The sequence below is a fragment of the Lissotriton helveticus genome, chromosome 3_2 (genome assembly GCF_964261635.1).
Source record: "Lissotriton helveticus chromosome 3_2, aLisHel1.1, whole genome shotgun sequence".
In the NCBI taxonomy this organism is placed as follows: domain Eukaryota; kingdom Metazoa; phylum Chordata; class Amphibia; order Caudata; family Salamandridae; genus Lissotriton; species Lissotriton helveticus.
Genome location: NC_136062.1, coordinates 138,063,238 through 138,079,944, shown reverse-complemented (window position 1 = coordinate 138,079,944; position 16,707 = coordinate 138,063,238). Strand labels below are relative to the sequence as shown.

The window sequence follows — 16,707 nt, the reverse complement described above, 5'->3', positions numbered from 1 at the left end:
TACATTAAAAGAGACCACCTTAAGGATTTCCTTTCTCTCCAATTAGATCCTAAAGGGGATACAAGATGGGCTAAAATATGCTGGAGGGGCAAAAGATCTGTCATTACTCCCCGACACGCCCTAACAGGACATATATTTATAGGTAACATTTGGATGAATCTATAATTTACAAATGAATCTCTTTTTTTTCCCTCATGCTACCTATTCCACCCTCCACCCCCGAAAAGCTGCGATGAGCAGTGCACCGTACCTGCGCTTGCCTGACAGGCTTACCCAATTCCCAAAACTGGCACCTTGACCTTGTGCCAGGAACTGCCAGCCTACCCACCCCTCCCCCCCCCCATCCAAGACGTGCGGAGAGAGAAAGGCAAAACAAAGTGAGACTCCGAGAGAGAAAAAAGAAAACCCCCACTATACTTTATATGAAAAATAGGAACATTGAGAACCAAGCACATATAGGAGAAAAGAAGAAAAGAAAAAGACAGAGAAAAGAGAAAATGCACAACTAATTGAAAAAGCAGCTATAAAGGCCTTCAGCTGGGAGCTCTAAGAAAAGCGAAATTTAGAACAGTAGGCGCAAAGGTGCTATGATATTTTTCTAAGTACCCCCTCAGCCCCCAATCAAAGAAAATTCAATCAGGCCAAACAGGATCTTACTGAAGCTTATTATGTAGAATGTGAAATAGTCAATAGCAACCATAGGCAAAAGGTATCTGAAGAGAGCAATTTCACCAGAAAGGCTCCATGCATGGCAGGCCCGGGAGCAGGCCGCAAGTAACCGGACTAATACTTTGAGAAGCCCTTCAACTGGTACTCGAAGGGAAGATCTTGCTGTTATATGGGAACAAAATGCTTCAAAATTATAATAATATTTACGGTCAGCAACAACCTATTGTTAAGGCATCTCTGGACAAGTTTCTTCAGAAACAGGAAATTTATGTACTTTCAGAGGATGATAAAAGAAGAATGATGCGTCCTTTCTCCAGAGATGAGCTGGGGGATATCATAAAAAACCTCCCGAATAGCAAAGCCTGTGGATCAGACGGTCTCCCAACTGGGTTTTTAAAAACTTTTTCAGATGTCGTTTTAGAATATTTTTTGCTGGTTGCCAATTTAATCATAGATGGAGGCCCGATTTCACCTTCATTCCTAAAAGGGAATGTAGTTCATTTTTTAAAAAGGGAAAAGACCGTGAAGACCCCAATTCATATCACCCTATTACACTTTTAAACTCTGACTATAAGATTATCAGCTAACTTTTAGCCAACAGATTTAATGTTATAGCCCCAAATATGATACATTCCGATCAAAATGGGTTTATAGCATGGAGACAGCTTGGGACTAATACACACTATCTAGCAGAAGCACTGAATTATTTTGAGACCAAGAAAATTCCAGGGTTGGTCCTTTTGTTAGACGCCAAGAAGGCGTTTCACCTTCTGGCCTGGGAGATTTTATTCCATATCCTCTCTAGTTTTGCTATACCTCCTAATATCACAGGCTGATTCAGAGAATATATCATAACGCAGAAGCAAATATTATCGTTAATACCTCTGAGGTTGGACAAATCAGCCTAAAATGAGGGAGCAGACAAGGCTGTCCATTGTCCCCAGTTTTATTTGGACCTTTGGCTATCGCTATTTGAAACAATGCAGATATTCGCCCTCCTTTACCTACGATGGGGAAACTAAAGTTATATGCGAAGGATATCATGCTTATGATTAAAGGCGATAAGGGGGTCCAAGCAAAAGTCTTCGAGATCTTCGAGCAGTTTGAATTGCTTGGAGGATATAAAATCAATAAAAAGTAAACAGAAATAATCCAGTGTGGATGCTTGCCCGATGCGTTACATTCTGACATTTTGTCATGTTTAAATTCTAAACCAAAAAGATATCTGGGGGTTTACTTCTTATTGCTTGGAATCATTAAAGGCTCAGGATATATGGACAACTTCGTTACCTGTAGAGACCATATCCAAACTTTTAACCAAACAAGCAAAAATACTGTCCTATGAACATGATACACAATCAGTGCAAAACTCTTTCATGGCAGCTGGGCTTCTAAACTCTACACTCCAAAAACATTACCGCCCTACCTTTCATCGCCTATGAAACCACATGTAAAACATCAATTAATGAGATTTCGTTTTGGTTTAATTCCACTGATGGTGTATAAGTTCGGACAAGGGTATAAGAAAGCTGCCCCCACACAATGCCGCTTCTGCAAACAAGAGGACGAAAACCTAATTCATATCCTTCTGGCTTCGTCCGATATGGCTTTCTTTTAACATCAGGACATGTCAAGAAGCACTAGAATTATGCATGAGGGGCGATTCATCTCAGATGGCTTCTCGCTTTGTAAAATTTATGTTTGAAATTAACCTTTTGCTACCACCAGATGTCCAAGAATAAACTGTAATCTCTAGAACTGATTTTTCCTTTTTCATCTGCTCACTGTTTTAACTTAAATTTGATTCATGTTTTTTTAATTATCAATCAATGCCTGTACGAAGTGCAATGATTTTCATTAATTATGCAAATAAAATACTTACTTACTTACTCTCATCTCGATTCATTGACTTGTATGATTTAAATTTCGCCCCGCTCCTACGGAAAGTACAAGATCGACTGCTTTGATGGAATTTGCTCCCGTTAACTATTTTAGGCAGGGTCTCACAGAATAAGACAGGGCTGGACTGGGAACCAAAACCGGCCCTGACAAAGTGCTTGGCCGCCCCCCTCCGGGGGTTAGGTGTGCGGCAGAGCTCTTTGCCAGGGCTGGTTTTTGGCCGATTTTGTTACAGGGCCGATTTTACAGCTATGCTGCAAAAACGGCCCTGTAACAAAAACGGCCCCCACTCGTGCGGTGCACCGAGGGATTGCCCGGTGCCCGCTACGGCCAGTCCGGCCCTGGATTAAGATGTCTGTGCTCCTGTTATTTAATTTTTTATTTTCTGCAATTCCATGTGTTTTAATATCACCTTTTTTTGCCAAATTAGATTCTATGTTTACATCCTTCCTTTGGGGAAAGAAAGCTCCTTGAATTGCAATAAGCACTTTATATGAGGAGCTGGAGAATGGTGGGTTAGCTCTCCCTAATCTCAGGGATTATTATTTCGCATATTTTCACAATATATGTCTAGGTGCAAGTCAGATTTGAGTACAGCACTATTCGTAAATTATTTTATGAATTTAATCTGTAAAGACTATCAGATACACTGTCCATTAAAAAAAATGTGAAATCCCCTAAATTGGTTCCTAATTAGTGCATGCAGTGGTTCTTCTATAAACGTCAGTACTTTTATAGAAGTTATACAATTCCAGTTATTAACTCTTCAACCCCGTTATCCGAACTCACCTCAGTATTTGGGGCTAGAGAATCAACCGAAATTATTCAAAAATGGACTAAGGTGGTTTCCACAAGATCTCAGATTTTAGAAGGATCGATAGGTGGCTTAACATTCCTGAAATGTACGATCTAATTCCAAATGATTTTCTTCTTCTTGGGTCATTTAATATTCTTATTCGGTTCCTTAACAATCTGGATCTGATACAGATTAATGAACATAAAAATCTGTCATATGTCCTTTTTTAGAAGAAATTACAGTCAGGAAACCAGGTGAGTGGAAACATCTTTTAGCCTCTATTAGGGGTTCGGATCTCTCTGAGAAAGCAATATCAAAATGGGAAAAACACAAAGGTTTAAAGGTTACAGCGAGTATGTGGTCTAAATTAAATAAACTTAGCTTTACAACATTAACAGGTGGGCATTTGCGCTGGATGCTATTTTTCGGCAAATATCTATCTATATAGAACCCCACATTTTCTATCTAAGGTTTACCCCAGTCAATCCGGTCAGTGTTTTCGCTGTTTAAATCATCTGATAGCCAATTGGACGTGCCCTTCAATTCAGGGGTTTAAGATTGAGATTTTCATCATCATTCATCTGGAGGCAGAATTTTTTATCATAATAGACTCCAATAACTGGCTGAAAGTCCTTGGCTATGACCCTTTTTTACATCTTCCTGATAACTTGATTAAATTACTTTCTATAGCAATGGTGGTCACCAGGTCCCTCCTGCTTCAGAGATGGTGATCAGACCTGGTACCAACAAAATGTGAATGGGTCTGGAAAATGAAACCGGTTAAGAACAGTGAGCGCTTGTATGCATTACGAATCGGAGGGATTAAGAAGTTTGAAAAATTCTGGGCGGCCCATTTCGACTGTATTTTAAATACGAGCCTACATATTTAACGGATGCTTCAATATTGTTGTATGTGTTTGTTGACATATTTGTACACTTGTTAGCACTTTATTGCACTATAGAAACCAATTTTACAGCACTTTATTGCACTGTAGACACTTTAGCTTCTCCTTCTAAAAAATGGTTTAAGTCAACAGAACACAAAATATAAATTATGATCTGTATGTACATATTTAGACAAAGTTTTGAGAAATAATTATCAGCACTCCTATAACCAAGTAATCATAACATTTAGAGCATAAGTTAGAGGCCCTGTCAGTCTCACAAATTATATCAGACTCTATTCATTCTAGAGTTGTTCCAAGATATCAACACAAGTCTTTTTCAAAGCATGGGGTTCAAAGATATATAGTCCACTTGTTTGTTTTTCTTCAATCTTTATTTTGTCAATTTTCATAGAGCAGGTATTTCCAGCAACAAGTAGAAATCACCAACACGTGTTTCGTCCTACACAAGGACTTTTTCAAGGCCGAAATCAAAAACTGAATACTAAGGCTGGAGATGCGGCACGTGGTGTAGGGAGGAAAAGGATCACCCAATGTCGTGGCAAGCCTTTCGCAGGTAATGAACGTATCAGCAAATAAGCTAGTAACAACTCAAGTAATTAGCAACTGAGAATGTGTGCTTGCTACCGGATTCCAAATGCGAACACTCGGTGCAAAAAAGTAATTCAAAGGCAACCATAGTAAGTTGTGAGCATATTAATTGCCGTCACATCTCTGTGTCCAAAGCCGTCTCAGTTACGTGTACACTAACGGCACCTTAAGGTGGTAGGTGCTTTGAGATTTTCTGGCACCCTATTTGGTTTACTGGTTCGACAATATACATACTGTTGGTTGTGTACTGAATTGTGGAGATATTACAAGTGTTTGGCGAGTGTGTGCGGACGTTTCCCTGTTGGGAACACTACCACCTGTATCTTTTGCTTTCTGTATGTACATATGTTTGCATAATTTATTGGACATAAAGCACTATAGACACCTTGGCTCCTTTTAGATATGGCAGGTGACGTTGGATTTGATATTTAGTATGCCAAATCACTATTAGTAGCCTTATTTTTGGCAATGCGTTCAGCTTTATTCAGACTTATATTTTGTTGTTTTATGGGCACTCTAGTGATTATCTAGTTACTGATGAAAGAATATTGTATCGGATCTCTAATGTTCTGTCTAATCTAAGGTTATTGTTTATTTTATGTAACCTGTTTCCAAATGTCTTTTTATGATAAATATGGCTATTGTGAAAGGTTTTATTATTGAATATTTGTATTGTGGTATTTGGATGAATTTGTAAACTCTTGATGGATCTCAATAAAATGAAATAAAAAATCATTGTAAAGGCCTGATTGGTAAACGCATATGTGTGGTAAACATCCCACCACAACCTACCCTGCATTAAGCCCTAAAAATCAGCCCCCAGCCCTGCAAACCCACACGCCCCAGCCCTAAAAACTACCCCTACCGCCAACCCTGAGCTCTAAAATTCGGCCCAAGCCTTATTAACTACCCCGACCCCAGCCCCCACCCTGAGCCCTAAAACCAGCCCACAGCCCTAAAAACTGCCCCTCCGTCCTGAACCCTAAAACCCCGCCCAGCCCTAAAACGGCCCGAAATCCTGCCCTAAAAAATACCCCGTCCCCCTACTCTAAAACCTAAATTTGAAAAATATTACTCACCAAGCTGCCGTTCCTTCCATTGTTGTCACAGGAAGTCTCCAACATTCCCCTGCCCACTCGCTCTAATGCTAGAACGCGGACTCCTTGAACACGCATATGCCTTTACCACCTTTATAATGGAAATCGTTGTAAAGGAATATGTGTGGTTAAGGCATATGTGTGGTAAAAGGCATATGTGTGGTTAAGGCAAGCGTTGTAATGGTACCTGTGGTTTAGCCCATATTGGTAATGTTGTTTCCCACGTCATTCCACACCTGACACTTCTATGCACCGTATCCAACTTTTCTGCACTTTCTGAGCACTGTGCATAACTTGTTACTATAATCTAATAGTATTCCACTCACTTTATCCTGCTTGGAAGTATGGAAGGCTGAGCTGGGCTAGCCAAGTGTGACTCGATGACCTTCAACCAAATGAGACGTCATCAGTCCACATTTCATTTACCAGCCAGTTCACTGACAATATTTTCACGGTAGTGCGGTCGAGATATGATTTGTAAAATCCATAGTAAAAACATATTCACAAAATATAATAATATAGAGCTATAAAACCGTGACCTGAGTTATCGATTTATGATTGATTACGTCACTATGGAAGAATAAGTAATAAGTTTGTCAATTCTTATGCCATAATTGGAGACCGTTGTGCAGGATGGGCTTATACTTTGCCTACAACTTTGGGATAGTCTAAAAAAGCTTTTTCCCTTTACAAACAACATTTCCATTTCAGATTTTTCTTTGGCACATTGTATTAAGAATGTTCAAACGTCAAAGAATGGAATCTATTTTACATAATTTACAAACATTAAACACTTTAAATAGTTTAAGGAACGTTGATATGATATTATGGAATGGAAACGTTCTCAATCCAAAGACCCGAATTTATTTTTTGCTTTGATTAAAGAATTAAATATATTAGTTTTTCAAAAAAATGATAACATTGGCATGGATGATTATGACTCGCTTACCACGATATGTTGTTGAAGCTGAGAAAAAGGTGTTCGAGGCTGGGCAGCGCATCCACGTCTTTCTAGGAAGAAGCAGAGAAGCGTAAATTCACCATGTGGAAGACATCCCCGCTTTACGTCCCATATTCGGCTTGCTGGCGGATTTTTTTCAATTCACGGACGAGTGTAACCTTGCTGCAACCTAGATCAACGCTGCTGAGCACGCTCCAGACCCGTTCTTAGCGCATATTACAGGGATTCAGAAATCCACTCTGCAGAAGTGCTGCACCACTTCCAAGGTTGCAAGGGAGGGAGCATGGGCTAGGGAGGGAGCACGAGAGGCAGAGAGAGCGAAAGAGAGAGAGCGAAAGAGGGAGGGAAACGAGATCCCGCTCGTAAAAGCAGCGTTCAGGAAAAGTGCCACGCTGCTGCCTCAGCATTTTAACTTCAGGGCATTTATATTGCTATAAACATGTAAATTATATTTTACAGCTAGGAGGCGAGTCCTTTTACATTCAAATGTAATTGGGCTTAGGCTCTGGCCGTAACGTTGCTGGCAAGGAGTGTGTATGTGTGTGTGTGTGTGTGTATTGCACACAACGCACCTGCCACACATTTGTTTCTATCAAGTGTTACAGGCTGATATAAATAAATACATGTGAATTATCTACTTCGAAACCTTGTTAGAAGCATGCTGGAACCCACTCGCACATTCACCTTACACGTGTCCCCTCACAGTAATGAGGATGCGACTCCAGGATGGGAGCCTATTGCGGCCTCTTGTGTCCAGGAATTTTAAGAGCGAGTATGCCAGTGGTTGATTTGAGCCGGTAAGACCCACTTTGGGAACCAGCACTTATTTTTTCATCGGACCTCTCCCGAGGGCAAGAATGGGTAAAAACAAAGGAGAAAAAAGAAGAAAGAGAAACGGGAAAACATCACAAAGGGAGATAGGAGGTGCCTGCAGGAGTGAGATAAAGGGGCAGGAAGTGCCTCGTAGTGGGTTAAAGAGACAGGACGTGCATTCCAGGCCACATGCCTTGATATTCTGCATGCTGACATATTATAGCAATTGAAAATGTTGGGGTGTTATCAGGGGCGGCTGGTGACATTTGAAAGTGGTGGGCGTAAACTAATTTGCATATTGCAGCGCAGCGAGCGAGCCCGAACCACCTTGCATCCATCCATACATCATTCATGCATCCACCCATCCACCCACTCACCCATCCATCCACCAATTCTGCATCCATCCTGCATCCATCATTCATTCATGCATCCACCCATCCATCATTCATTCATGCATTCACCCATCCATCCATCCTGCATCCATCATTCATTCATGCATCCATCCATCCACCCATCCATCCTGCATCCATCATTCATTCATGCATCCACCCATCCATCCATGCATCCATCCTGCATCCATCCATCCATCATTCATTCATGCATCCATCCATCCACCCATCCATCCACCCATCCATCCACCCATCCACCCATCCATCATCCATCCATCATCCATTCATGTGTCCATCCATCCATCCACCCATCCATCCTGCATCCATCATTCATTCATCCACCCATCCATCCACCCATCCAGCATCCATCATTCATTCATCCACCCATCCATCCATCCACCCATCCATCCACCCATCCATCCACCCATCCATCATCCATCCTGCATCCATTCCTGCATCCACCCATCCATCCATCCATCATTCATTCATGCACCCATCCATCCACCCTGCATCCATCCTGCATCCATCATTCATTCATCCACCCATCCTGCATCCATCATTCATTCATGCATCCACCCATCCATTCATCCACCCATCATTCATCCATCATCCATCCATCCACCCATCCTGCATCCATAATTCATTCATGCACCCATCCATCCACCCTGCATCCATCCTGCATCCATCATTCATTCATCTACCCATCCACCCATCCTGCATCCATCCTGCATCCATCATTCATTCATGCATCCACCCACCCATTCATCCACCCATCATTCATCCTGCATCCATTCATGCATCCACCCATCCTGCATCCATCATTCATGTATTTTTATGACCATATAACTTGCACACAGCTTGTCAGTGTTTAATACCAGTCTCGAACCTTGTACTCCAGCACCAATGATACATGATTAATATTAATTGTTTTTAAAAACATGTATTTATTCGACACCAATTTCACACCTTAGTCGGAACATCATTTTTATTTGTTTTTTAAAATATCTATTTATTTAACACCAAAGTAAGTCATGTATACATTTTTATGGTTCGATAAGAGGCTCGAACCTGGTTTCCCAGGACCAAAGTCGGCCGTGCTATCCGTCAGGGGTTATGTAACCGGGCTATGTAGTGACCAGCCAATCCTGCGCCAGGATTGGCTGGGGGGGCACCATGACTCCTCGCCCAGTCGCCCTGTGTAACCCCGGGGGCTGCGGCCCGCCCCCTGGTCCTCTCTCTAAGGGGGAATTCACAAGAAAACGATCTGCGCATGCGCGGGCATGTTTGTGCCCAAAAATACACTTGCGCAGCTGCAGCAGCCCGATCCTCCCCCCCCCCCCCCTTGCGCACTCCGGGAAGGTCGGGTGTCTCCCGGTTTCCCGGCCGGCAGATAGTGCGATTTTTTAAAATAATTGTGTTTGGCTTCTAGTGACGACGTGGTGGGTCCATGGGGCTTAGTGGGGCTTCGCCCCTACGCCCCAATGGACGCACCGCGCCTGGGTGTTATTAGCACAGGAAAATTGGCGCCTGTCTGGTAAGCAAGCGCTCTGATACCTGATTAGGTTTGGGTCTAGTTCGCGCTATATAAAACTCTGCAAAAAAAAACAACCCATAGTGTGTCCTATTATCAGTAATCTCGCGGTGCCAAGGTGAGGGGAAACACCCTAGACCCCCAATAAAGTAGGACCAAAAGATCCTGTCGGTTAAACTAAAGCTTGTCCTAATGCACACGCTTGGGTATTCAATGAGAGTACATCATAATATTTTTTAAGAGCCAAGTGCAAACAATAAATAATATCTCTAGTAGTCCTTTCTTTGTCTTTTATTTAGAAGAAAGGAACGTACAGCCAACACACGTTTCGTCGTTGGGGATTACCCCTCGTCTTCTTCAGGGCTGTTCGGTTCTCTGTGTCAATATTGTACACCTCTCTGCCGGTTATAATTCCGACCCGGCTGGTCAATGGTTAAACTTCTATAAGTATTTTAGTATCACTCTTCGAGGTTGTACCAGGAATCTTATATTCTAAAGCAGCAGTGAGTCTGTTTGCGTACCTGGCATCGGATGAGGCTTAGCGTACTCGCTTCAAATCTCGCTTTATTTGGACCACCTTATATTGTGGGTCCATGCATACTGGCCACAAAAGAACGGACTCATTACTCACGGACTCACAAGATCTTAAATATATGCTTTGCAAGATCTGAATCTATTTATGGTACAATTGATACCTTTAAGTACTGACAATACTATATTTCGCAAAATGATCTGATTAAGCCTTCTTGAAATGTCTGCTGTAGGAGGATAATATATTGAACAAGGAACATACAAATAAATAGCTGTGGCTCTGAGTTGGAAGTTTATGATGATGCAAATGGCACAACAATGATGCTAAGCGTATCATTTTGAACATCACACATTAAATGTATAGTATCAAAATAGACATGCATGAATGTATATGTTTTTTTTGTATAGGATACATGTATCTGTGATCATGTTATATCATTACACCAAAAGTGACAAATTAATTAGGATGTATAGATTTGACCAAGAGTACCATATATTGTGTGCATATCATCTAATAGATACTCTTTTATATGAGTGCACAAGGTTCACTAATAATATGGTTCACAGAAGTGTGGATCATGTGAGTGCAATATTTTTAATCTGTTGGTATACTGCACAAATTGTTTATGGGAAATTAATGAAATGTGTACTTTGTTAGAAGCATTAATATACTAGTTACTTACCTTCAGTAACACCGTATCTGGTAGAGACTCTATCTAACCTCAGATTACTTGCTTTAGAATTATCCCCAGGCACCAGACTGGATCCGGAGATTTTTCGTGAGCAGTTCCCTGTGTGCCAATAAGTGTCATTCGTCTCCACGTGGAGTCGTTGGAGACCCCGACGCCAGAAGTGAAGTTCGTGGTGCCTATATAGGGGCGCTGACGTCAATTACTTTAGCGACTTTCCACTCCAGAAGCGCGGAGCTAAGAAGTACACTGACCACTGGTGTAGAAAACTGTGGGCCCTGAAAGGCGAAAGTTCTGTCCCTAGAAATCCGTTTGCGGAGCAGGTAGGATGGGTGGGCTGGTAAGGAATCTGCAGCTAGACAGATAATGTGTTTCTGAGGGTAACTAACTTGTTCATCTAATAGAGACTTCTAGCTGCAAATTCCTTACCTTAGAATAGATACCCAAACAGTACCTCCCCAGTGGTGGGTCTGCGGACCAATTTCACACAAGGAAGTCCTGCAGGACTGAACAGGCAAAGTGCCCATCCTTACAGTCCAGACTGTCCTGGCAGCAGTGTTTGGTAGTCATGTGCAGGGAAGCGCACGTTGCTGCATGGCAGATGTACAGGACTGGAACTCAAATGCTTTCAGCTTTAGCTCTGGTGGAATGAGCATGCAAACCCTCAGGGGTTTGGTTTACTTCTCAGCCAATGCGCAGCAGATTTTGATTCAGAGGACGATCCATTGTGAGATGGTCCTCTTCTGTACCGCCAGTCCTTTCTTCACCCCGACATAAACCATGAAAAGTTGGTCTCCCACCTACCTCTTTTGTGAGGTCAAGGCAGAATGACAACGCTCTTTTTTGAGTTCAGACGGCGAAATAGCTCCTCTTGCGTGACGGGAAGAGGCGAATAGTAAAAAGTAGGTAGTGACTGTTTGTTCTACGTAAAATGGAGTGACCATTTTTGGAAGAAAGGAAGCTCTTGTATGAAGCCCAAGTTTTTCTGGGTAGAATTTAAGAAAAGGAGGCTTGAATGGCAAGGCCTGAAGCTCACTGACCCACTGGGCCAGCAGGAATGCTATCTTGATGGCAAGGAGCTTGAAAGGCCATTATGCAAGGGATCAAATGGAGCACAACTAGGGAACCAAGTGACACTCGAGGGATGGGGGGAGGGGGCGGTGTAGGGTTTAGACGCGGTTACATGGGGAGGGGAGGGTCTAGTTAGGGGTGTGGTGGGGGCCTATGTACTGCATGTGGGTTCTGTAGGAGCTTGATCCGTGGTCATTGGCCGCATTTGTTACTGCCGAGGGGGGCTTTGTAATGGAGTGTTTCTTGTAATAAAAAGATGTTAAAAAAAAATGGAGCACAACTCAGGAACGTCAGAACCAGATTAAGGTCCCAATGAGGCACAACAAAAGGAGTGGGAAGAAACATATGTTGCAAACCTTTCAAAAACTTATGTACAATAGGTGATTGGAAAAGGGAAGGTTGGTCAGGCAACCAAAGAAAAATAGAGCTTGCCAAAAGATATGCCTTAACAGTGCCCAGATCAGAGCCCTGCTGGGCAAAGGAAAACAGGAATAGGAGAACTTCAGAAAGGGGGCAGAAAAGTGATCAATGTGTCTTTCTGTACACCATGCAACAAATTTTGCCCAACAGCAAATGTAAACCATGGTGGTAGAGGGATGCCTGGCTGCCAAGATAAAAGTTACAGACTTCGAGCAAAAAGTTGAAAGCTGTCAACTGTAGCCAACACAATTTCCAAGCAAGAATGTGAAGAATTGACAGGTTCGGGTGGAAAAACCTCCCCTTCTACTGCGAAAGAAGATCTTCCCTACGAGGCAGCCTGATCGGAGGACGGATGGCCATGCTCAACAGCTCGGGATACCAGACTCTTTGTGCCCAATCTGGACTCACAAAGATCGTTACTGAACTTGAGAACTGGTGGCAGGAGTAGTATGGGCAGAAAGGCGTACAGGAGGCCTGAGCTCCACTCGAGATGAAAAGCGTCTCTGAGCGAGAGCCACGTTGGAAACTCCAGCATGCAGCACTGCTGACATTGCGCATTCTCATCTGTGGCAAACAGATCTAACCAAGGCTCTCCCCACTGCTGAAAGACTGCTTGCACCACCTCTGGATGGAGATGCCATTTGTTACCTGCACGCATCTTCGGCTGAGTTCATCCCATCTAGCCATGTCCAGAGACACAGGACCTCTTTACATTTTGTCTAGTAAAATGGAAATTGTAATCAAGGGGTCCACTATGGCTACTAAAACGTATACGGTTATAGAAATAATTGTAGTTATATTTCTTCATTAGTATTGTGTTGGTTCACTGATGCAAGAATCAGAAAGCATACGTTTGAGTTAAACAACTGTCTGCCACTTTTTGAGCTGGGAAAACATCATATTCTCTTTGCCAGATTCCCATTACCTAATTGTTTCATTATAAATGCAGGCAAAACGGCAAGTATTACACTCATTTATTTTTATGCTGCTGCCCCCTGCTACAGGTATTTTTCCCCTGAAACATATTGTGTCTGAAAATGAGGCTATTTCCAGAACAGGAGTATTCTTCGTAATGCTTCCTGCCCACTACAGCTCAACAAACTAAGGCCCCTAGTCACAAAGATAAATTAGTTAATACATGTTTACTCCTGCTAGGAATTCACAAGTGGATTCCTGGTAGGTGTGAGCCTATTCACATGATTGGAGATCTCAAACACAAATGTGGAATTCTTCACATCCATAAATATCACTCAAGGGGTTGGAAAAATGTGCTCCATGGTTGGGTTTCCCTTGCAGGTTTGTGAATGCCCTATAACATATATCATTATAGGCTGTGATATTTGGATTCGTGCTTTTATGGATATTTATTGCATCCGAATAAAGATTTTGAAATGAAATGAAATATACATTTGTGGGAATTCACTAACTCCTCTCACCCCCCTTTCCACCCTGTAAATGGTAGAATTGTTATTCGAGCCAAGTTGCCACAAACCCATTTCCAGAGTGGTAAGGGGAATGGATGAACCCCTCGATTTCCATTGGGTGCTGGGGAGGGCTTTCTTAAAGGGGAGAAATGTATAAGATATGCATCTGCACAGGTGATTTTATTCCCCCGATGTGAAGTTATCCACTAGTACCTGGCAGAAGTAAGCCTACAAACCTGCACTTAGTACAGCTATCCAGGCTTGCTCATGGGCATGTTTGTGAATTCAAGAATGAGGAGGAGGCAGGAATCTCAGCCCATCATTTTCTGACTTTATTTGTGAATCAATTCCGAAGACTTATTGTTGGTTCCTGAGTATAAGGCCAGGCAATGGGAGAAAGTAGATAACATTTGCAAGGAGCTGCCATTGAAAACTGAATATCTTTAGATCATAAAGCAGAATTAAACAAGTGTCTCAATCCCAGCTCAAATTAACGGTTTTCAAGCAGGGCATTTGGTGTCTCCAGAGTCTTTGTGGGCAGCAGATCATGCACAATTTGTGCCAATGGTTGAAGATGGTGGGCACCTACACTTTTTTAGGAGGACTATAGGTAACATTTTGTCATCATACCTTGACCCAGAACAAAAGAGATAGAAAAGCAGAAAGGGAAGAAGAGAAATACAGTAAAACAGCAACAAAATGGAGACAACAGGCCTGAAAGGGAACTATCAAGATTGAAACAAATGGAGAGTAAGTGTAGGGTGGTGAAAAAAGACATTAAGTGAAATTAAGACAAGGAAGAATTGACCCTCAGTATCTTCTGGAAGTTTGAACCCCAGCACTTATTTCATTATAGTAATAATTAGTGTGTGCATTCATCTTACAAACCAACCTGTTCCTATTACGATCAAAAATACGTAGAATGGCAGCTGATGATTGTACAAAACATGAAATACAGGTTTTAACCCAAATCAGCTAAGGTAGTAACATCATGGATTATTTAAGACTTTGTTTTATTAGGGTAACTTATAATTAGCTATATGATGAGAACGTTGTTCTCATCATATAGCTTGTGCCAGCCCCACACTGGAACTTAAGGAATAGTGAGGCTGTTAAAAATAGCAATATGTATGTACATAAGCGGCGTTCATTTGTGTTCTCAGTGCCCCTTGATGTAAACAGAACGAATATCGCTAAAACTCTGACTATGTTGTCTCCCTAGCATAGACCCATGCACACACGTACGCGACAGCCATTTTAGGTACCATGGTCTCCCTGTTCACGATCGCTCATCAGCGCCCTTCCCTGACCCTGCGAGCACCCCCCGTGTACCCTGACTGCCCCCGCTCTCTCATGACCAAGTCATGAGCCCTCCCCTCCCGCATGACTCTGTCCCTAAAGAATCGCACCCCGCGCCTGACCAACACCTCCTTCCCGCCCTTGAATACCCCTCTTGTGATCAACCTTTCCACAGCATTCGACTGTCCACACTGACCCTCCCTTTCATGAATATCTCTCCTTTGATGACCTCTTCCTCTGAGCCTGAATGTTTGCACGGACCACTGGTCATCCCTTAGCCTGAGGATACGGTTTATTGCCCACTACTCTATGCGCTCGTCTCTCTCGGAAGAAGCTACTATTGATCACGGCCACCCCACCCCCTGAGACTCGATCAGACACACACATTCCAATGGAAATCAGCAGAACACTCAGCTGCGTGACAGCCCCTCCTCTTGCATGGAGGATAAGGACCCGTACTGTAACCACGTGTTGAAATACCTTCATACTATACAATGTATTGATTGTAATATAGGATGCCTGTGTGTCACGAACCTGTGTATAAAAGGCGAAACCTCAGAGAACTTGTTAGAGCACCTCCCGAAGACACTATGCGAGTGTCCCAAAGGACAGGCTCTCCTCATGAGTAATAAACCCTGTTCTTGTTTTCCTACTTCCAGTGCCCGTCTCTTTATTTGGTAACTATTCAAGAAGGAAACGAAGAGTCGCCCTGCGCCAGCAGCCTGGGCATCCGGGGCGTTATGGGCTGACTTTTCCACAATTGGCGCCCAAAACGCGGGGCCCATCAGCGACATCAGGTCCGGTAGGAGAGGTCCAGACGATGGGGTGAACATCTAAATGATTGGAGTATACCTGCCTTGAGAGGGCCCTCGTCCGGCTGCCGATTGAATGAACTTCACCGATTCCGAACGGACCTCTCTCTCAAGTGACCTGTTGTCCTGACTGGAAGCCCACAGGAATGCCGGAAGTAAAAAACATGGAGAAAAGAAAACGAGTGGGCGCTGGAAAAAGGAAGGCGAAGAACTATCCACATGGTCCGGTCCGGGTAAGGTCGTGACACACGACAAATTGCGAACATTGATTGATTGATTGTTTGATAATACTCGTATTTCCTATTGATTGCTTCTGGGAGATTCTCTATTTGCAAACAAACACAGAATCACCATACTCTGTTTAGTCTTTGCAGATAGTGAAGGGTAGGCAACGCAAAACTTTAACACGTCGTGCCTATTCTTTTTCTCCCCATTGATTGATTGATTGAATCGAGCATTGAATTGTTCGAAGTTGGTTCTCTTAGGAATCTTCTCTGCCTGCAAACGGGGAAGAATAGCAACATTCTCTCTCCCTTTTGCAGAGAGTGAAGGGTAGGCAACGCAAACCTTTAACACGTCGTACCTATTTCGTTCCTCATTGATTGATTGTTTGCCCGAACATTGACTGTTTGGGAATAAGTTCTTTTTGGAGGTATTCTCTATTCTGCAAACGAGCACAGAAGTCGCCATACTCTAGTCTTTGCAAGTAGTGAAGGGTAGGTAATGCGGACCTTTGTCCCCGTTGTAATCTGTCATACCTATCTACTCCCCACTGGTTGATACGCCAGTTTCACTCGGACCATTTACTAG

General features: G+C 42.8%; 1 protein-coding gene across 3 annotated transcripts in view; it reads right to left on the bottom strand.

The window, feature by feature from the left end:
* Positions 1-16,707, bottom strand: part of LRRC49 (leucine rich repeat containing 49) — a 1,030,711-nt gene that overhangs the window by 548,617 nt on the left and 465,387 nt on the right. For all 3 annotated transcript variants that reach the window (XM_078684608.1, XM_078684609.1, XM_078684610.1), the window contains one exon: positions 6,907-6,968. In XM_078684608.1, the coding sequence (XP_078540734.1) occupies positions 6,907-6,968 (62 nt within the window). The remainder of the gene's footprint in view (positions 1-6,906; positions 6,969-16,707) is intronic.